The sequence below is a fragment of the Anopheles coluzzii genome, chromosome 3, assembly GCF_943734685.1.
Source record: "Anopheles coluzzii chromosome 3, AcolN3, whole genome shotgun sequence".
Taxonomy (NCBI): domain Eukaryota; kingdom Metazoa; phylum Arthropoda; class Insecta; order Diptera; family Culicidae; genus Anopheles; species Anopheles coluzzii.
The window spans coordinates 9,558,372-9,580,720 of record NC_064671.1 but is presented as its reverse complement, the minus strand read 5'-3'; the positions used below and the strand labels follow the sequence as shown (position 1 = coordinate 9,580,720).

General features: G+C 45.9%; 2 protein-coding genes across 2 annotated transcripts in view; one reads left to right on the top strand and one right to left on the bottom strand.

Annotated features, from left to right (window-relative positions):
• The window catches only part of LOC120959503 (metallo-beta-lactamase domain-containing protein 1), a 96,080-nt gene extending 81,458 nt beyond the window's left edge, over nt 1-14,622 (top strand). Inside the window, exon 5 of the mRNA XM_040382945.2 lies at nt 7,611-14,622. Coding sequence (XP_040238879.2) covers nt 7,611-7,957 — 347 coding nt within the window. The 3' untranslated portion in view covers nt 7,958-14,622. The remainder of the gene's footprint in view (nt 1-7,610) is intronic.
• Nucleotides 14,623-21,014: 6,392 nt separating this feature from the next.
• Nucleotides 21,015-21,992, bottom strand: LOC120953624 (uncharacterized). The gene has a single exon (XM_049610701.1). It carries the CDS (start codon nt 21,990-21,992, stop codon nt 21,015-21,017), a length of 978 nt encoding a protein of 325 aa, XP_049466658.1.
• Between the last annotated feature and the right edge of the window lie 357 nt (nt 21,993-22,349).

Sequence of the window (22,349 nt, the reverse complement as noted above, 5' to 3'; positions counted from 1 at the left end):
TGGAGTAATCTTTTTTCGAGTACCTTTACGCTTTTTTTTCCTTTGTTTCTACCACATCCCACCCGGCCCGGTTGTGTAAGCCGGCGAACACGAACGGCGAAATAAATTCAAACACCAGCGACAAAGAGCAAACTTTCCGGGAAAAATCCATCGAATCTGTCTTGTTCGCGTTGTTGCCGCCTGGAAAGGCAAAAAGCTCTTGTGATATTTCCCGCCATGTATTTTGTGTAGCTGAGCCCTTTTTTTTTGAGTGTCTTTTTGCCATAAAAAGGCTCAAGAAGTGCTTTGGGGATGGGTGTTTTTTATCCCCTTTCTACAAAATATCTACCATTTTCTTATCGGAATTTGTACACGATTTATTGTACCCAGCAAGTTTAACTCTCCTGTCGAAGGGAAAATGTTCCTATTGGAGGGATAAAGCAAAGCGGGGAGCAATGCTGTTGGGGTGCAGTTGCAGTGGAGGGAAATTTGCTTGTTTTTTCTCTTGCAGCGTAGATAAAAATGTGCAGCGAACAAAGTTTCTCGAGTGGAACAGTGATTTTGTTTTTCAATGTTCAACGAGTTTTTATGGGAGTTTTTGCCGTGTTTAGGAATTACATAAATATAACCTGCTTGTTTTTGTATGGCAAAGGGAGTTGAGACCCTTTCTTGCACACTACAGAAACATAATTTTGTGTTCGTTCTTACATAGTTGTATTCAAATTAAATTAAAAACTCATTTAGTGGAGTAAAGTAATACCTTTTGAGCTCAATATTATATAATAATCTACGAGCTTTAACCTTAAGCTTTCATCCAACCAAAACGTTCAAAATTACTTTCCCTCACAGCGAACTGTTATCGATGATCCGCACAAAATAGTGCAGCACCAATCTCGTGGCATATTTATTTGCACCCCCGTTCCAACCGAACGCTACAAATTGGCGTAGAATAAAAACTCAATCACCTCGCGGCACTTTTTTCCTCCCCACGCGCACTCCAGCCTTTCCAGAGAGGGGACGTTTATGTTCGCTCGTCCGTTTTTCGTTTTCGTACCAAAAAACCCACCCCTACGGGTGTGTGGGTAAAAGGGAACACAATTTATGGAATATCACGCGGGATAATACCTTCCAACGGGCGGCTAATAATTAATCATTTTGGCGTTTCGTTTCCGCTTCGCAGCGCAGGGTTTACCCGCGGAGGTGGCCTATCGCCTGAGAAAAAAAGACGCTTTTGCACTTGGCCGCTGAGTGCCATTTCAATTGGCAATCTGCTCTTTTCTTTTTCCTCTAGAGAGGGGACCGTAACACGTTTGCGGCGCAGAGTGGGTATATTTTTACTCTGAGTGGAATAAATTGAACCATCGAACGGTTTCTTTACGAACCGTTCCCATTTTGGTGTATGTGTGTGTATGTATCTGTGTGTGTAAGGGTACTCTTGATTCACACACACACACACAACCCATCGGTGTAGAGACCATCGAGATGGGACGAATTCTAACGACGATTTATGTCATCCATCGATTACATAAAATCGTTTTCAATTCATTCAATGATTTCCATTCGTAATGCCCGTTGAATAAGGGTGAAGTGTGATGGTGTTTCCTTCGCTTTTTTTTTGGTTAAACCCCACTCCATGCCTTCCCATCCACACCCACCGCACACAGACTGAATTCAATTTATCCTTCGATCACCTACCCGCCCCGTCGAAGGGACGCAAAACTGGAGCGCGAGCAAAAAATCATAGATTACAGCATTATGGAAGGTTTCAAATTTATTGAAAAGAATGTGCTACTTTGTGTGTATATTTTTTTCTTTCTTTTATGTATCCCGATCAGCACCGGGAAAATGAAAATGGGCACACACTTTCCCGAGCCACGAGGCGATGCTCATTATTTTGTACTCGCAAACAAATTTGACGCATTTATTTCATGATCAACACCCGCTGGATGCATCGGAGTAGTGTGGTAGTTCCTACGTTCCATTTTCTTCAGCCGCGTTGGAGCACTTCCAAACGCCTGGGACACTGGGAATTGATGAGCTTTCATGCATCATAGCTAGCTACTTTGGTAAGGGAAGTAAGAAAATATACGCCATTATTGCGTTTGAAAATGGTCGATGGTAAACGGAAACGGAAGCGCTGGTGTGAGTTGTAAATCATTTCCTTTCGGGTGCCGGTGGGATGAAAAATGGATCGACCGATCTAAGGGGGGGGGGGGGGGGGGCTCCTAATCGGGAAAGCGGGATATGGATTTTACACGCCTGATTGAGCGTTCTTTATAGTTTTCGGTTGTGCAGTGATTGAACGGTGCTGGGGTTGTTGTTCCCATACACAAGAGAAAGTATGTTGTTGGATATAAATTGAGCTATTTAGTTTTATAATGGAAAAGGTGGTAGTTGTTTGGTGTTATGTTTTATCTAAAGAGAGAGAAATAAAAATATCCTTGAAATATTGATTTTTTTATCCTCGTGGACGCCTAAAGTTATGCAATATGTGTTTATTCCATACATTTAGTTATAATGTTGTACATGTTGCATAGCTTTAGGCGCTTCGTAACGCTCAATTCATGCAATCCAAGCAGCATGGTTTCCAAGGTTATTCACATTGGTTTTTATTTTCTGATAGGAAGAAAAAATATGCTTAATTGGATGTTATTCAATTATCGCTCACGCAAAAGTTATGAAAAAATATACTCTTGTTATTCAATATTCTTCGAAAATAGGCTCCAATTTCAACCCTTACAGCTTGTTTCTTTCTTGGGTGAATAAATAAGCCTGCTGCTTACCTTGCCTTTTATGCGTAACATTTAAGCTTGAAATGTATTTTTTTTTTCTTCCCTTTGCGGGTAGTAACATGCTTTTCCACTCTGAGCGCACCACCAATCGTACCGAATGTTGTTACGCCCGAACGCTTTTCACGCCCGAACACGTAAAATAATGTACAGCGAATTAATTCGTGTATCTGGTTACTTCTGCCGAAACGCCCACACACAGCGCAGCCTGTGTGTGTGTTACAACCGCCATAAAATACACACCTCGGACGCAAACCCATCCATCCACCATTAACCGATCCCGAGGGCTAACTTATTAATATTTGAATATCGTGTGAAGCAACCTGTCTGTGCTGCGTTGGCTCTCTCGTTCCATCTCTCCCGGAGAAAAAAAAACAAGGTACACCGGGATCGTTTACAGCTTTAGGATAAAGCTCTTTTCAATTAGCCTGGTTCATGTTTTCCTTTTGCGAAAGAACCGTGTTTTCCCGTGCCAAACCAAAACTCCTGTAGGTGGGTTCGTATTTATGTTATTTTTTTGCTTTGTTTTTACCTGCTGCGATCGTTTTCAAACTTGCAAAATTCTCTCGCTCCTGCCAAGGAGTGGGAAAGTATTTCAGCGGAAAAATATTAACTAACGCTCTGCCGGCAACGCACATACCGCTTTCGATAACCGATGTTCGTTAATTTACGTTTTAACGGTGGGGTCGACGGGGTGTCTTTGGTAAAAACACCTGAGGTCTGCAGCGTGATGAACTTCGTCTTTAGAACTGAAGACAAAAAGAAAGAAAAAAAGCAAGCCAGCGACGGCTAGGATGGCATCAGGATGGCATTCTTCGTGCTCTTGCGCGGGTTGTTACCCGGCCGTTTGTTGCTAAATGTTTATGCTTTGCTACAACCAGAAATAGCGCTCGTTAAAGACCCCTGGAGTAAGTTTCAATAAATTATGGGGAGGCATGCAGAGAGCGGAAAGTATGAAACAAAAAATATATCCGGAACGATAAAAAGCAAACTTTTCCAAAGTAAAGCCGACTACCGGGAAATAAAGGAACACACAGCAGTTGCGTGAACGACAGGATGGGGAGTTTATGAGGGTTTTTTTCACTCTCTCGCTTTTCTTCACTCAGCTTTACGAAGAAACAAGCTCTCCCACTGTACCCAAAACCGGAAAGCAGTCTGATTCGGTGTGTCTCAGGGTTTTGTTCGGCGCGCCCAGCCCCGCAGGGAAGGAAAGAAAAACATTTTTGTTTCTTTCTTTAAAGACCCCCCCTTAAAAACCCCCGTTCGGTTAGCCGGAGGAAGCCGCTCGACTGGCACGAACCTGGGAACGGAACCATTTGTCCGGTCTCATACTTTCCTTCCTTTTACACACAAGTACACGAACAGACACGCACACACACACATACGCTTAAATCGGCAAACAGTAATCAAGATTTCCCCGACCCGCCGAATCAGTTACTTACTGGGCGGGAAATTACCCTGCACACGCGGTGCGGCACGTACACCGCCGTGTATGTATGCTGATGGCATCAGTAATTTTTCCGGCCGGGGGAGAAGGACGGGAGGAGACGCGGGAGGGTTTTGAAAGGTGAAAAGTGAGAAAATAAAATAGCCCCTCTTTGTCGCTTCGTAACATGTATTTATCGCCCGAGTTTGTGTGGGGCGCGCTGCTATCATCAGACAGCAAATGAATGGAAAATTTTTGGGGCTAAAGAGCGTGGGGCTGGATGGGAAGGTGTCCCGGTGACTCCCCGCTGACTGTTCCCACTGTACACCAGGAGTGCACGACGCATTCTCTCCCTCATCTTCCCCCATATCATTCCCATCCCTGGAGAGACACAACTCTAAGCTTTCGGTTGAAATATTAATGCAATCGCTGTTGGACGCTTTTAGAGAAACATTAATATTTTACCCTTGTCTCTGGCGACTAGCGCGCGCGCCGGTGTGTGGAGTACCGTCCTGGAGATTGAAGGTCGGGTGCGTGAGGCAGGCAGAAGAATTGAGCACCGAAGCGCCAGTCGAATGGCTGGGCGAGTACCGCTCGTCGAGTTGGAGTTTACAATTTAATACGCATCACTACACTTCAAAGCGAACTTCCTGTGCTCTCGGGTGTTTTGGGTCAGGTTGGGCCAGGTATAACCACGGTGCACGTCATGTACCGATCAGCTTTCATTCGAACGGTCGGTGGAGGAGCAGTTCCTAGGAAAGCACCGCCGGTCGGACTGAATTTGAATGGAATGCTTAATTTCAATGTTCCGAGAGCGCCCGGTTACGGCACTGGATTGAGCAGAGCTTCCGGAGCGTTCGGTATTGTGCCCGCATGCGATTGTCATCCCCACTGTCATCGAGTGTGTGTGTGTGTGGCACTTGTTGTTGAGTTGATTGAAGTTAGTAATTTTCGATCCACTCGCCTTTCCCAGTCCATGGTGGAAAAGTGGTGGTTGGGGTTTGATGTTTGATCGAAATGGCTCGTATTATCGCGTCGAATCGCGGGTATTCTTTAGGCGAGAGAAGCTAGAGTCCTAGAATTAATCATCAACTTGCAGTGAAGGGTACGGGTTTGTCTGTGCTGCTCGCAGTGTGGAGGAAATCTGTGTAACTGATTACAAATTTCATTACAAATCGATGCGCCGTTGGAAGGACCAAACGATCACGACGATTCAATCACGGCATCAAATCAAATCAAACATTCACAGCCGGGTATTACCCCGGCACCGAGCGTCCCAGGCAATGGAATTGGTGTCATCCAGAGTTATGATTCGATGTACGCCTGCATAGGAAATTATAGACCTAGCAGGGAAAGCGGTCGAAACGCCGTACGGGTAAAGTGTTTTAGATGGACGCATTAATACCTGACAACTAAATGTAGCTTGCGTCCGTGTTCGTACGATTAGCGTACATGGACGTGCGCTGTGGAGCAATTGATGGAATTCAATTACCGTTAATTGCAACGGCACTGGACCGAATTTACTCTTCCGCAAATGTGTAAGAAGCTCGGGCGACATATGCGTCTCCATTGGCCATTATCTGGAAGAGTGAGTATGAGTGTGTGTGGGGGTAATGGACATGCCATTGATTTGGGGCAAAGGTGTTAATTTGATTTGAAATCACGCCCCGAAACTGTTTGCATTGTGCTGCAAATGCAAATGCAACTGGTAATTGCTGTTTTAATATTTGTACCCTGATTGGTAGGTGCAAACGTGGAACAATTGGCAGGTTTGCAGTGAGATGATGAGTATCGTCACTTTGGGAATAGAACTGTTAAACAAAAAAGTGTTAAAATTGAGCGATTTATTGAAAAATTTAGCATCAATCGTGAACTTTCTCTTGTAGAGTGTAAAAAAACGCCTGCAAGTATGCAAGTACTGGTACAATTCCAACCTTTCAACCCCGGGCGGCAAACGCTTATCCTGACGTAAAAGCTCCTTTATTTTAAATTAAACAAACCGCTTCCTATGCAAATGTGATGAAAAACGCTGCAAACTGTTGCTGGGATCACACTGATTGGAATATTTAATCAGCATCAAAGTATTCAATTTTCATCATTGCACCGTGAGCGACCGGAGCCTGATCCCGGCATCGCTGGCAGCTTCATTTTCTCATCTCGTTCAAACAACACACTGTCGGGCACACACACACACAGCGACATGGGAATTTCCGAAACTGAGCTTCCGAATTTTTCCTAGCAAAAGGGCACGGAACGGGAGCACCCGGGGAGGGAGACTGAACTGAACGAAAACCAATTACGCGCGGTGCGCATTCTGCTTGCGCGCCTGCCCGGGCGCCAATGAACTTTCGGGGCGATGTAATAATTTGTTGCAACAAAGCCTTAGACGAAAACTGCAGGATAGCTGCCCGCTCGCCTCTACCTTGTTTTTTGGGGAGCGTGCAGCGATGAGTAAAGGCATTCCCATCCTTCTCGTTACTTCTCGCAGCTCCAGCTGCGGCCTTCATTGCCCCTCCTGCGGTGAGCGCTGGTCGGGTGCTTTCTGGTTGTATGCAAATGTACGTATGCACTGCAGGAGTCGGCGGCGCACATTGGGCGTACAGCACGCGGAACCCTGCAGTGCGGTGGAAAGTTCACCGAAATGAACTTTCTGCTTTTTGCCGGCGCTTCTGCTCTGTGGTCAGAGACGGGCGAAAGGACCACGGTGCGGAGGAGGAGGGAAGTTTTCATGGTTGGTACGTGAATGGAAAGCTAGTAGTTTCATCCGTCGGCAGCTATCATCGGATAGATAGGCCATCGAACGGATGGAAGAAGGTACCCGCTCATGGCCATCATGATGGTAATCTTCATGGTCGGATCCTGCGTCAGTCGGGCAGAAGATGGGTCGGGAAATTGGGCGCCCCCGGGGATAAATGTTTATGAGCAGCAGCCCGACCCAGACAAAGAAGAGCTGCTGCAGCGTAGGGCGTATCGCTCTGTCTCATCAAATAAGCGTTCACTGAGTGTTGATGGATATAGTCGCTGCAGAGTGTTGGAGTTTGCAAAAGTTCAGAAGACGTTGGTCGGACATTTCGCCGCTTTTATCTCTGCTCCGGCTACTATCGCGGTCTGTCAACTGGGCTGGTATTGCAATCTACTGTTATGACAGCAACGTCACAGTGTAAGCTGTAACAAAAACCGTAGCGACAGTCGGATACAGAAGATAGACCTATTAATAATCCCACCCATGCCCGTGTCAAACCACCCCGGCTGTCAATAATGGGTTTTCGAGCATCGCCACTTTTGACCAATCGATAGTAGTCACCTCTAGGTGACAGTTGTTACCCCTTCCCGTTTTGCATTCATTACCCATGTTTGGCCGCCGTTCAAAAAACCCTCATTTTCATACCTCTCGTGTTTCGCCTTTCTTCTTGCAGGCCCCTACCGACTGACGGACGACATCGAAGTGCAGGCCACACCGGGCCACACGCTGTCCTGCGTGACGGTGCTGGTAGCAAAGAGCAACCTGGACGAACGCCGCCCGGTTGCCATCGCAGGCGATCTGTTCGAGCGGCAGCAGGACATCGAGGACGAGCGGCTGTGGCTTGAGGCGGGCAGCGAAGATCCCCGCGCCCAGCGCATCCATCGCGCCCGCATTGCCAACCTGGCCGGGTGGATCATCCCGGGCCACGGTGGTCCCTTCCGGGTCGATGCGTTCGTACGCGAGAAGCTGAACAAACAGCAGGACCAGGCAGGACCCTCAACCGAGGGTGATGTTATTTAACGAGCGCTGGATTGGGAATTCGTGCGTAGCTTTATGGTATGAATGAATGATTGGAACAGGCGGAAAAAAGGAACCTTTGAAGGGTGATGCACGTTTTATTTGTTAACAATGTTTCGTGCTCGAGTTTATCGTTTAACGTGTGCGTTTGTGTTGTTTTTATATGCTGAATTATGAACGCACGCGCATTTGAAACGCCGCAAGCAAGTGTTGATACACTATTCCGTTTGATTTCCGCTCTGTTGCGGTCTGTTTTCTCTTGTTTCTGTACGAAACTTTGATCATTGAAAAAAAAGAGTACTATTGCAAACAAAAAAACCAATATGCGATGCAAAATGGGGAAGCAAAAGGCAAACATGAAAAAGGTATTAATATAAGTGACTATTCAATATGATTATTATCCGTGTATCTGAACAAGAAAAAAAAGAAACAAATTGCTATCATTGTGCATTACAAATTATCGATTGTTCGTTCATAGTGTTGTTCAATGTAATGGCAAAAACCCCAAAAAGCAAAAAACAAGGGGCGCGCTGAAAAAAAAAGCGTTCATTAATTCTCCGCAAGGATTAATGGATCGCGCTCAGCCCGTCGTCACCAAGTGGTGAGCGGTTACTATACACAATGTGTTACAAATAATTAATCTGGTTGCATTAATCGTAAAGAAAACAAAACAGAACACGCAAAACAAAGATGCAGTTACCTACCTAATTGTTAGTCGGCAGAGTTAATTGTTGTTTGTGTCGAAGCCCGGAACCCGAAGTTACGGAATGTTTTGCGTTTTTTTCCGCTCCCTCTCCTTTTTACATCGTTATATGCAGTTGTATGCGCATTTTGCTGGCTGACAAAGCTGGTTGCAGCAAATGCTAGTCGCTTTAAAAAAAACGCACACACAGGTAGAACGAACGGAGTAGCGCTTGATTGCGTTCGCTTCATGGTTTTGGGATGCATTTATGTAGGGAAAATGGAAGATGTTGGTGGTGAAGCAAATTGCGGCGAAGCAAGAGGACTGGCGCTAGACGAGCCAGTCGGAGGTTACGAGGTTTACCGTGCATTATTGCATTGTTGGTTGAGCGAAGCGGGATTGTAGAAATGCTTACGATTGATCGCTTTTTTACCGCTTATTTCCGTATCCTTTGCCGGTTTGCTTCCCACTCGAAGTTTGCGCAATACCGGAGATTGATGTTCGGTTGGGTTTACCGCGAACGTTCGGTAGATCGGCTATCCTCCCATGAGAATCCTAAAAAGAAACAAAACATCCCCAAAATACACAGTTGGTGGAGCAAATAGAGAGAGACAAAGAAAAGAAAAAAAAAAAACAAACAAAACCACTCCTACGGAAACGTTCTCATAGAACGGACGGCAACGATGTTGCCGAATGTTGCAGACGCAAGCTTTATGAGAAACAGAGAAAGAAAGAGGAAAACAAACTTACATACCTATGCTTTATGGTTTTAACAAAACAAAAAACCCCCTTTGTTTGTGTTAAACCACAACCTAGCTTTCAATGCGAAAGAAGCCAAGAGCCGCGGAGACGAGGCGGGATGGCATTTGGAATGAAAGAATTACATACACAATTTACATAACTACACGATATTAAATAAGCAGTTTATTGATCATACATGTAAACGTTAGTGGACTTAGAGTTTCAAACAAAAAAATGTTTCTTAAACTACAAGCGAATGAAAAATGGCGGGAGACAAGAAAACACAAAACCACATCACACATTATACACAGCAACACACACATACACAGCACAAGATAGTAAATGTTTATACATCGGCAGAAGGATACATAGCAAAGCGTGGAAACTTCGCACTGTGAACGGCAAAACACATGAACTAAACAAACAAAACAACTGGACAACACTTACTTGCATCCAAAACTCACACATTTAAAAAGAATAAAAAAACACACACACGGAAAACCAATGGTACCAATTTTGAAAAAGGTTGTGCAAAGTAAACAGATGAAACAAGCAACAAGAAAAAAAAACAAAACAAAAGAAGTAAACTACACACCCACAACACAACAACAAAACCTCCCATGTAGGGGAAAATCTGCTGATCTTGATCTTTGTGCTAAGCCACGCCATTTCTATAGTGAACGTGATGACACGTGGGAGACACAGACGCAGTCGCAACAACCAACCCACAAACATACGCATATATCTGTACACACAAACACCACCACACACATACACGATTTGAAATCTATGGGCTTACAGACAGGGATAATGGTGGCGGTGGTGGTGGTGTGGCGTTGGTGGCGCCGCTCCCTTCGGTCGGATCCTTCTGCTTAAACAAGGGAACAGAAGGGACGCTGCAGTGGTGCCGGTGATCACACGCACACTCACACACACACACGCCCACCCATACACCTGATGCCTTCTTTAAACGATGATGCTTCTACCGATTTGCCAACTTTTTGAAGACAACAGCTCTCCCGGAGAGGGTGGGGAAGGGCACTGCAAAACTGCATACAACTTAGTAAAACTCACAGTCACTGGTAGTGCATCTGGTAGTGTGAAGGATGCCCCAGGCGGTAATAGTAGAGCTTGGCTAGTTGTTTCGAATACAAACACACACTCACAAACGTACACAAAGCATCACTCACACATACATAGACACACAACTATATACACAGTAGCAATATGTGCCCACGGTGGCAGTAGAACGCAGCAGCAGCGACAGGATAATATTATACAGCAAAGCGTAAAATGCATTAAATCTTCGTATAATGAATGTTTAGTTCTTAAAAAAACAAAACAAAACAAAAAAGCAAACACACGTACACACATACAACAAAGCAACAAATTGCAAGAAACAAGTAATGAATAATCGAATAAGAGTTATATATACACAAACACATATATATACAAATATATATATATATAAATTATACAGCAATGTAATCATCTCATGAATCATCAAAAAATCATCAAACGCAGTAATTAAACTAGCAGCGTAAGTGCAAAACCCCTTTTTGAAGGCGCAAAGGGGCGCCCCAGCTCCTTGGCGGAGACTAAGATCGACTCCGCGCCTCCTGGCCGGCGGGAATGGGGCGCCCAATTTTACACCACTTGGATCCGAAAACTAAAATACAAGATATAACTACTACTACTACTAGTTGGTAAGGAACGTGAATGAACCAGTCACGTAAAACAAAAAATGGAAGGAAGCAAAACCCCTGGCAAACAGCAAAACAAAAAACCGAAAACTGTAACGAGTAATGACGTTTTAGTAATGGTAAGCAAAACAATTAGCGTATTTAGAAACATTTAGTAAACGTTACGTGTTAAGTAATAATAGAGCGATAGAAGGAAGAATAGAAGAAGGAGAGTTAGATAAGGAGGTGGTAGAATTAGTGAAGTGATTTGAAAAAGAAAATGAAATTTCTCCTCCCCGCTACAGCATTGTAACAACAACAAGCGGCAAAAAACAGGAGAAAGCCTGGCAAACACGATTTTCTACTAAGCGGAATATTTATGCGTAAACAAGAAAAGGCTACAAGCATATAGAACATATACATATATACATACAGGCACACTTAAAACTTACAGTACATATATACAACAACTATGTATGGATATACACAAGACAGAGGACAGCAGTGGGAGACGACAAAAAAGGCGCATTTAGCTCTTGAGTAGTTTGCAGCATTTAAAATAGCGATTAAAGCAAGCAGAACAAAACAAAACACAGAAAGACACACACACACAAAGAAATGTTTAATTGTTTCCTATAAAACACATTGTAAGCAAACCATAACCTTATGCAAAACTGATTTAATGATGATGATGTTGATGTTGAACTTACACAACAAGGCCAGCAGCATGATGCGCTCGCTCTTGGTGAAAGGAAAGGAATACAGAAAAACACAAAAAAAAAAACAAGAACGAATGGTTGCAAATCCCTGTTGAATGACAGTGACAGTAGAAAAGAGCAGGTAAAAAAGAAGGAAAAGGACATGTAGGTCACACATGCTGACGATCACAATGGGAAATGTTATGCCGATGAATAGGAATGCGGTACAATGCGTAGTGCCGCCAAGTGCCGCCGGAAGTGCATGTGTGTGTGTGTGTTGGGAAACTGTGCAGGCAGGAAACGGAACACTTAAAACAATAATTTGACCGTTAGTATAGTGAGAGGCCAGTGGAGCTTTGATGCGTTGTTGCGGGCGAAGATAATGATAGAGAGCACAAAGGAAGGCGCAAAAAAGAAATGAAATGGCGAAAGCGAAAAGAGAGAGAGAGAGAGAGAGAGAGAGAGAGAGAGAGAGAGAGAGAGAGAGAGAGAGAGAAATAAAATCAATAAAATCCATATGTACCGCCCTCGCTGGCGAATTATAGTAGTGTTTGTAAAAGCAGCTAGCAGTAGAAGAAGTAAGGAAGAGGAGAGAGCATTAAGGTCGTAGAAGAAGTAAAACTATTTCACAAAAAATGTAGTGTGACTAAACGTAGCATATATAATTACTCTATCATGTTATCATGAACGTGTGTGTGTGTGAAGGATAAGGTTGCGATAAAGAAAGGGAACGATATATAGATTGTAGGGAAGACATTGGGATAATAATGTTAAAGGCAGTGTGCAGTACCCAAGTATGCAAAATTAAAAAAAAAGAAAGAAAGATCCCATATATACACACATACACACTAGTAAATGAATACGCAAAACCCTATACATATAAATATATATTATATATATAAAACGAGAAAGACGTTACAGTGTGGCGAGTAGTGCTAAGTAAGCGAGTGCGCGCATACATTTGTTGAAAAATACAGATGAAGCTGCAGCAAGCAAAAACGCAAAAAAGCAAACAAAACATATTAAAATTATACTTAAAACAAGAAAAGCAAAACAAAACACAATATATCTTATAAAGCAACAATAGAAAGGATGTGAATGCTAGTAATGCGAACAATGCGAGGGAAGAAGAAGAAGAAGAAGAAGAAGAAGAAGAAGAAGAAGAAAAAGAAGAAGAAGAAGAAGAAGAAGAAGAAGAAGAAGAAGAAAAAGTGTCGTAGCATGTATGTCGAAGGCGAGTAATTGATACATTATTTAAGCTTGTACTTGTTAAATGCGAGAACGCGCAGAACCATTTCGGACAATATTAACGACCGAATGGCCTTGAGCAGCTCTCAGTAAACACATTAAACACACACGCAAACAAATACACAAAACATACAGCATAGGAAAGGTTTTAGGAGAGTAGTCGATTCAGATGAAAAATTATAACACAAACGATCGGAAACAACTAATCTTTAGCTGCTAAATCCCGCCCCACAATGTGTACTGTGAATGATGAAAATGGGACAAAAAAGGAGTATAACGCGTTAGAGTTAGTGGTAAGAGAGTGCAATGAAGGTCTGTTTAACTCAGAGGTCGTTGCTCGGGCCACAGCTTTGAACACAGCTGGCAGTTCGACTAGAGGGTGGCTGCAAAACAAACCAACACCGTGCAAACCAGCAGTATAAAGATATTAATCTTCCGACACAACCTGTCGAATTACGCCCGAGTATGCTGCGATGCGCACACTGTTTTGTAAACACTGTTCTACTCCAACTATCAAACCGCTCACACGGTATCGTCTTCAAATGACGCCGGATGCAGCGACCTCTTTCTTCAATAGACCTTGAATGAAACGTAATCTAATAGCGAGCGTGTTATGCGGATTGCATAAATGTTGGCGTTTGTAGAACGAGCATTAAGGAAATGGGAGGAAAAGGCATTAGGCAGTGATTACATGGCTTCAGCTGTGCGGCTTACATCAGTGTATGACATAATGCAGGGCAGGCAAAACACATCCTTCGGTGGTGTGAGAATGTCACAACATCAGCAAAAGGAGGGACACAACAAAAAAAACAAAATACAAAATCAGGTGATAAAAACAACATCCATCAAGTGCAGATGAAGGACAGTGCAAAAACATAATGTCTTGCTCTGCTCGGTTTTGCGGTAACACAGCAAGCGTGTCACATTGCGAGTGTAAGCACACAGACGCACACACACACACACCAGTTACAAACAATAACATCGTAATGGAAGGATGTTAGTGCCAGTGATACAGATGAGGACAACAATGTAACGTGCAGACCAATCTTGAATGGCGTGAAATAGAACGGTAAAAAAAACGCAGTATTTGTCATGCAGAAGAAAGAAACCCAAACCAAACACAAACAAAACACTACAAAGTGTATGTGTGAAATAGTAGTCGCAACCACAAAAAAAAAACTCACAATGCACAAACAAAGTGAAACCAGCATACAGGAGCATACATTACAGGAATATACAGACAAGCTTCGGCAACAAACAAAAAAAAAGCAAGCAAGCAACAAACAGCTACTAAAAGAAGATGAAGAAAGGAGGGAGAAAAATATAATAATTCACATAATACGCACACCGAAGAAGCCCACATGGATTGGATTGAGTATGGTTTGCTTTTGAGCAGAAGACACACGGCGTAAGATTGGCGGGGACGCTAAGAGTATGATTAATTGAAATTTTCACATACACAAACACACACATACAGCCATAAAAAGCATAAAAGCAACAGCAAAAAAAGACAAAACAGAACATGTATACACTAGCAGTGCCAGTAATCAAAAAGATTTTCGAAAAGCAGATAAAAACAAACATAAAAAATAGAGCAAACGGCAACGCAAAGGCATGAAGAAGTTAATGTATTACGCAAAAAAAAGAGACAAGAAAAGGCAAAGCAAGTCACATGATGCATGATGGAAGCAGAAGGCAAATACAAGGGGAAAGGGACGTGGCTAAACGTAATCATGGCCTGGAATTGTCCGGAAAGAAGAAGAAGAAAACTGTTGTAAAAGCAGGAAGCTAAACCCAAGAAAAGAAGAAAACAAGAAGAACAAACAACACAAACACAACAACAAACCGTTGCACACCTGCGTGAGTGTTTTCTTTCTTATCTGTTTGCTTTTTGTTTTGCCCCTTTTCAAAAGTACGTTTGTGGGCGACACAGTTTGGTTTATTTATACCGAAATTATGTTTTATTCTAACGTGTTTCTTTTGTCTTTCAAGGTTTTGTTTGTGTGTGTGTGTGTGTGTGTGTGTGTGTGTGTGTGTGTGTGTGTGTGTGTGTGTGTCCTAGTTTCAGCAAGAAAGGGACAGTTTTGAAGATTCCTTTTCAGCACAGCACAAGCTCAAAAGTACCCAAAAATAGGGCAGCCAAAAAAAAAAGGGAGCCGTACGTGAACACCCGAGCACTGACTGACTGACCCGACCCGACTCGATCCGTTTCGGAATCGCTCGGCCATTGCGGTAGGATTGTAGTTCATCAATTATTTAACCCACAGCCCGTTTTAATCCAATACATCCCCGTGGTGACTGTTTCTGCGATGGGGTTGAGGAAAAAAGGAGCAAAAAGGAGCCCATTTTTTCTCTCTCTTACTCTCTCTCTCTCGGTTTGCCTTCCAATTCGATGCAATCCCACACCCACCGTGCACACGTACCCAACTGGGCTGGGATTTGTGGATTTGTCGAGATGCCTGTTGAAGAAACGTGTGACGATTGTAGGCGGTACGGGCTGTGAGTTTTGGGCCTGCTGCTGACCCTTTCCATTAGGGGAGTGGGGTCGGGGGCCGGATGAGCGCTTTGATTGGAATGGGAATTTGGAATGGAATGTCCAGCGTCGGGCGATCTACTCGTTTTTTTTCTGGGTGTATTTCTTTTCCCATCGCATCATCATCACGTTCGTCGTCTTCATTCGGAAGGGCTTCGGAAGGATTGTTGTTTAGGGGTTTTCATCAACATTAATGAAAATGCCGAAATGCTCTGCCGTTCGTTCGTTCGCTGCATCGCATTTGGAAACAATGATGGGAACCCGTCCCCGGTTTTCGCCGATCGTAAAATGTATCTCTTTGTATCGCGTAAACGCGTGAGTGTATTTATTTTTTATTTATTTTCTGGACATTTGGAGTCTCTCGAGCAGTCGGTCTGCTACCGGAAGGGGTGGCAGCCCTGTGCTGTGCCTTTGTGCTACGGAACCACACCTGTCTTTATGGTGGCCTTTTATCCCCATGAAAGTGTGGAATTGAAAATTCTGTTCGGTCGCTTGTCGTTCGCTAGTGGACCCGATTTCTCTTGGTTCAAAAGCATGTTCACCTTTTCCTTTTGCTGTTCTGACTTCAAAAACACGGCTGAAAAAAGACCCTCCAACCCTCTTTTTTTACGACCTCTGTTAATGGTACACGAAGAACAAGACACAGCACAGGGAAGAAGTTCCTTCGTTAAGACGTTTCCTTTACGGTGCCGGTGTCTGTTCCTTCCGGGGTCGTGGAAAATCGCACTAAAATTGAATCCCAATACGCTACGCTAGCTCGAAAGTTGCCTTCACTTTTCTCCCCACAAGGCAGAAAGACATAAAATTTCATGCCATCACTCTCTCTCTCTCTCTCTCTCTCTCTCTCTCTCTCTCTCTCTCCCTCTCTACCATTCCTTTACACCATTCTCTTTCTCGCGCTTGCAGTGCACTTCACATGCGTACGGATCGCGTGATTGGCTTGTATTACAAATTATCACATTCTCATTAGCTTTACGCGCGCACGGTGTACCGTGCCGAGGGCTCGCGATTGCTAATCGACTTCCCCCTCTGCACGTCGGTCATTTACACCGTTTGCCGTGCATGGGTGGAAGCATGAGCATGAGGAGAAAACGCAGGGGGTTGCTGATCCGCGGCGCTGAATCGTGATCGGGTGGCGTTTTCGATGAAATGTAAGTAAGATTCGATAATGTGTACACGCGCGAGCGCCCGTGTGCCAGGGCGTTGGTGTATTTATTGAGTAATATCATCGTTAATTGGAATTTACATCGTATCGTAATGGGTTCGAAATTAAGCAACAGGAACAGTGGGAAAGCATGCGGAGCCCATAAAAGCCTGTGTGCCGGTGGGTGTACTCGTGTCGTGCCGAGTACTTGTTGCCACCAATCTGCAACGAATTGGTGTGGGGAGCGGGAGAGGGCTACGAGCTGAAACATAACATTCATTAATGGTTTTAGTGTGATCGGTATGCAAATGTTAATGCCTTCTTATTGCTAAACGAAGAATTATAGGCGGAAGCTGCAATTAAAATTTCGTGGTTGTTATGTCACTTGGTGTACCTATAAATGGGAAGCAATTAGGCTTGGACATAAATAGTTGCTGTTTGGACCAGTGCTCGAACCATTAAATGAATTTTAACGAGACAAAGCTCGTAAAACACTCTCATAAGCTATGAAACTTATTTAAAATAAATATTTTGTTTTAAGTTAATAATTGTGTTTTTGTGGAAGCTGTGAATTCCTCAAGTAACCAAGGTGGAATGTATAATGAGGTTTTAGGGGCGCCACGGAAGTGGTCCCTAATTTTTTTATGTCGCGAACGCGTTGGGTTTCGTGAGTAGGTAATAATGAACTTTATTTTACACTATAATATGAACGGTTGCGCACGTTCGTTCGAGAGGGTTTCACGTTGAGGAATTTTCGAGCGCGGAGCGAAGGAAGAGGTCTGTTCGCTTTCGAGGTTGGGTCGCAAGAGAGAGAATGTGCTCGCTGACAGCAGGAAGTGTAGCGCTGGACACGCGGCGCACGTCACTTTGACACATTCGTGTGCCTGGTGAGTGCGCTTCACGGAGATCCGTGTCCTTGTCCCTGGATGTCACGATCGCTCACGATTCTCACGCCAGATGGCGGTCTGGTCGCTACAGTACTCCCCTCCTAGAGCGGTGTCACCGGTAACGTAGAGGTATGATGACCTTCCGCTGAGACCTGGTGACGCCGGTCGATACCGTCTGGTCGTTGCGGCGTAGGATGGAGGGTGGTGGGGCGTCGACGGCGGCTCGGTCGGTTTGTCTCGATGTCGTCGGGTGCGATGGTGGTGCGGGTGTCGTCTGATTACGCACTGGTTGTTCGCGCGACGTCGGTTTGGAGGCTGCGGTGGCGTCTCTGCGGTCCGAATTTGCCTGGACGTCCGGTAACGGCAGAGTTTCCGAGTGGTCGGTTGTTGGCGGCAGCAGGTTTGTCGTTAGCCCTTCCCACGAACACTGCGGGGCCGGGGTGGCTTCCTCTTCTGCGCCATACGCTGGTTTTAAGCGGTCGATCGAAACCAGCGTTGGCTGTCCACGTAGGAGTATCTGAAAAGACTTAGGATTGCGTGTAAGAACCTTATATGGACCGTGGTAAGGTGTAGTTAGTGCAGGTCGGACGGTGTCGTCGCGTATGAACACGTGAGTACACTTGTTCAGATCGGAATGCACGAACGGTGTGCGGTTGGTATGCCAAGCGGTGCTCTGTGGTCGAATGCTGCTCATCGTCTCCTCTAACGTTTTGGCGAAGTCGGATTGGTCGGCGAGGGCATTTTGCGGTTTCGCGATGAAGAATTCTGCCGGGATGGTCAACGTCGTTCCATACACAAGTTCGGCTGGCGAGGCGTTGATGTCATTTTTGAACGTGGTTCGTAGCCCAAGCAGTATTAGCGGTAGGTGTTCGCTCCATCTTGCGGTGTCTTTGCAGGTGATTGCTGCTTTAAGAGTGCGGTGCCACCTCTCGATTATTCCATTTGCCTGCGGGTGATAGGCTGTCGTACGGATGTGTTTCGTTCCTAGGGCTTTCGTCAACTCTTTGAACAAGGAGGATTCGAATTGTCTCCCTTGGTCCGTTGTTACGTGCGCCGGAACTCCGAATCGGGCGATCCAGTGGAATAGTAGTGCTGATACGACGGTAGATGCGGTGATATCCGAGATCGGTATTGCTTCTGGCCAGCGAGTAAATCGGTCGATTATCGTAAGGCAGTATCGGTTACCGTTACTGATGGGAAATGGTCCAATGATGTCTACGTTGATATGACTGAACCTCGCTGTTGTTGCAGGGTATGGTATCAAGGGGCTTTTGACGTGCCTTCCTACCTTAGCGCGCTGGCAGGCTAAGCAGTTCCGAGCGAAGTCCTGGGATTCCTTCCTTGCATTGAGCCACACGAAACGCTCTGTTATTAGTCTAGCTGTGGCGCGGGCTCCGGGATGACTGAGATCATGTACGGCGTGGAGAAGTTGTGTTCGAAACGATCGGGTGATGTACGGTCTGATGATACCTCCAGGGCAGTCGGCGTAGAGTGACTTGGGGCTTCCCGGTATTGGTGTCTTCTGCAGGAACAAGTCCGTCTGAATTTTCCCACTGAGAATGTCGGAAAGTTCAGGGTCGCGCTCTTGTTCTTCTGCTAATCGCTCATAATCGATGGTCGGTGTCGCGTGCACTGTCTCTATGCGGGAGAGCAGATCGGCTGTAACGTTGTCTTTTCCGGCGATGTGACGGATGTCGGTGGAAAACTGGCCAATGAAGTCTAACTGCCGGGCTCGTCGAGGTGAGGCATTGTCGTGCGTTTGTCGGAAGGCGAAGGTTAGAGGCTTGTGGTCTGTATAAATACAGAATTCCCGACCCTCTAGCTGGTATCGGAAGTGTCGTATGGCGAGATAGATGGCGGTAAGTTCTCGGTCATAGGTCGAGTACTTTTGCTGTGCCTTTTCGAGACGTTTCGAGAAGAAGCCTAGTGGTTGCAGGTCTTCGTTGGTGCGTTGGTGAAGTACGGCTCCGGCTGCGAAATCTGAAGCGTCGGTCCATAGAGAAAGTTCGGCGTTCTTCACGGGATGTGCCAATAACGTTGCACGTTTCAGTTGCTCTTTGCATTGAGCGAATGCTTCGGAAGCTTCTAGCGACCAGGTTAATGGCGTTCTGTCCTTCTTTTTGTTACCTGGAGTCATCTCGAGAAGTATACCTTGCGTTTCCAGGGCGTGCGGCAGAAAACGTCGGTAGTAGTTTATCATGGCGAGGAACTTCTTCAACTCCATAATCGTCGTTGGCTGTGGCAGCTCGCTGATGGCTTGGACTCGATCGGGGAGAGGACGAATACCAGAAGCGTTGACCAGATGGCCCAGAAAGGAAATCTCGTTCCGGTAGAACTCGCACTTGGCTGGATTGATGGCTAGTTGGTGCTTCTCCAATCGTTCGAAAAGTTGGCGTAAGTGTTCGTGGTGTTCTGCCTCGGACGTTGATGCTACGATCATATCGTCGATATACGGGAAAACAAACTCGAGTCCTCGTAGGACATCATGGATAAGGCGTTGGAATGTTTGCGCTGCGTTCCTCAATCCGAAGGGCATGGTAGTGAACTCGTAAAGTCCAAAGGGTGTCGTGATGGCTGTCTTCGCTATATCATCCGGATGAATTGCTATCTGGTGGTATGCTTTGTGCAAATCGACCTTGGAAAATATGATCTTGTCTTGCAAATGCATCGTGAAGTCCTGTAAAAACGGTAGTGGATAACGGTCGGGTACGGTTTTTGCATTTAGGGCGCGGTAATCACCACAAGGGCGCCAGGTGCCGTCGGCCTTTTTTGTCATATGTAGCGGGCTGGCCCAGCTGCTATTCGAGGGGCGGCACACTCCGAGCTGGACGAGTGATTCGAACTCTTTGCGGGCAGCTGCGTACTTTTCGGGTGGTAATCGGCGAGGTCTTGCGAATGTTGGTTGCCCCGTCGTTTCGATTCGGTGTGTCACTTCGGACTGCAGTAAGGTGCCAGGAGTGGATAGTGCAGTTAACCCGGGAAATTCCTTTAGGAGAGTGGCGATCGGTGAGGTGGAATCACATACTTTTACGGTTGGTTCCGACGGGTTTTGGCTCGGCACTCCGGTAGAACGTACGTTCGTTAAGGCGTCGACAAGACATTTTTTGCGCAAGTCCACGAGCAGATGGAAATGTTGGAGAAAATCGGCTCCAATAATCGCTGTCCCCACGTCTGCGATGATGAAGTTCCAAAGGAAAGATCGGCGAAGTCCCAAATCGAGAGTATAGAGCGACTCTCCGTAAACCTGGATTGGTGTAGAATTAGCGGCGAACAGCTTCATGGTGGAGGGTTTACTCGGGACGGAACTGTGTTGTCGAGGGATTACTGAAACGTCTGCACCGGTATCGATTAAGAATTTGATGTTAGTTTTTGGATCGGTTATTACGAGACGATAGCTATGGGTCGAAAGTACGTGTATCTGTTGAGGTTGGCCTCTGGTTAAGCGTCAATCGGAAGCAGTGGCCGAGTTACTACTCTGCCGCCGATTGTTGAAGGAGCAGGGGGCACGACAGTTCCGCGCTGCTTGCCCGTACTGCGTGTGGTAATAGCAGTGTCCGCTGGGTGTTACCGCATCCTGGTTCGGTTGAGGTTGCCGGGTACGTGAGCGTGGTCGCGCGCGTTCTCGTTCGTTGAGCTTGCTCAGTACGGCGTCCAAGCGCTGACCTAATTCCGTTACTTGCCGAGAAAGACGTTCGAAGTCCTCGTTGCGTACTTCGTGGATGGTTTGGTATGGGCCCGTTCGGTGGTATAACGCGAACGAATCCATAACAGAGTCTGCTACTTTAGCTCGATCGTTGGTATCCGTGTTAGTGGCAATAACGGCGGACTGGACGTATGGCGGGAGACGGCCGATCCACAAATCTACCAGCATAGAGTCCGTCATTGCTCCATTTGCAGCGCGGCGCATCTCCGCTAATAGCTGCGATGGTTTTCGGTCCCCGAGGTTCATTTCGGCAAGCAGACGATGCAAGCGGCTTCGTTGCGACTCTTCAAAGTGCTCAATTATTGCACGCTTTGCTACCTCGTAACGGTCCGTAGCGTACTGTCGAATGTTCTCCAACAGGGGGCGAAGCTCAGGAAGGACACGAAGCGGTATACGCGTTCTAAGAATGTTAAAACGGCGAATATGTTGGTTCGTGGTGATATTCCACGCATCGAACCAGTTTTCCAATGCGAAGAAAAAGGTTTGAATGTCAGTGGTGTCCATCTCCGGTGGTTTCAGCTGCATGGCATTCAAAGTGTCAATCTGCGATTCGGGCGGCATAAACATGGCGTCGCAGGCGGACGGCCCTGGTACGCGCGGGGTATTCGGAACGGGCGGTGTTGGTACGTGAGGCGATTTGGATCCACTCGCGGCTGGATCGGCACTCGGGGTTACGCCATCGGGAGTCGATACGTCGCGGACCGGCGGACTGTGCAACATCCTTACGACTAAGGTTAGTTAAAAAAGGGTGGATCTTACCTTAGTGGCGGGGGCGCAAGCAAGTCCAGCTGAGGTTGGCTAGGTCGATCCTTCGGCGACGAAAAATCCGCACACGCGGTCGATCGTGTTGGCTGCGTTCGTCGATGACGCCGGTGGTGTGAGAAACGAGGGGCAATGATCTTCGGTGGCGTTCGGTCGGTGGTGTCGGCGAGAAGAGAACGATGGCTGCGTGCGCTGACGACGGTGCACGGTCGAAAAAAATGACGAACGTAGCTCGAGCAAAATTCTGACGCAATCCGCTCGGTGTCGGCCTGCGCACATTCACCCACACACACACACACACGGTGCACACACAAA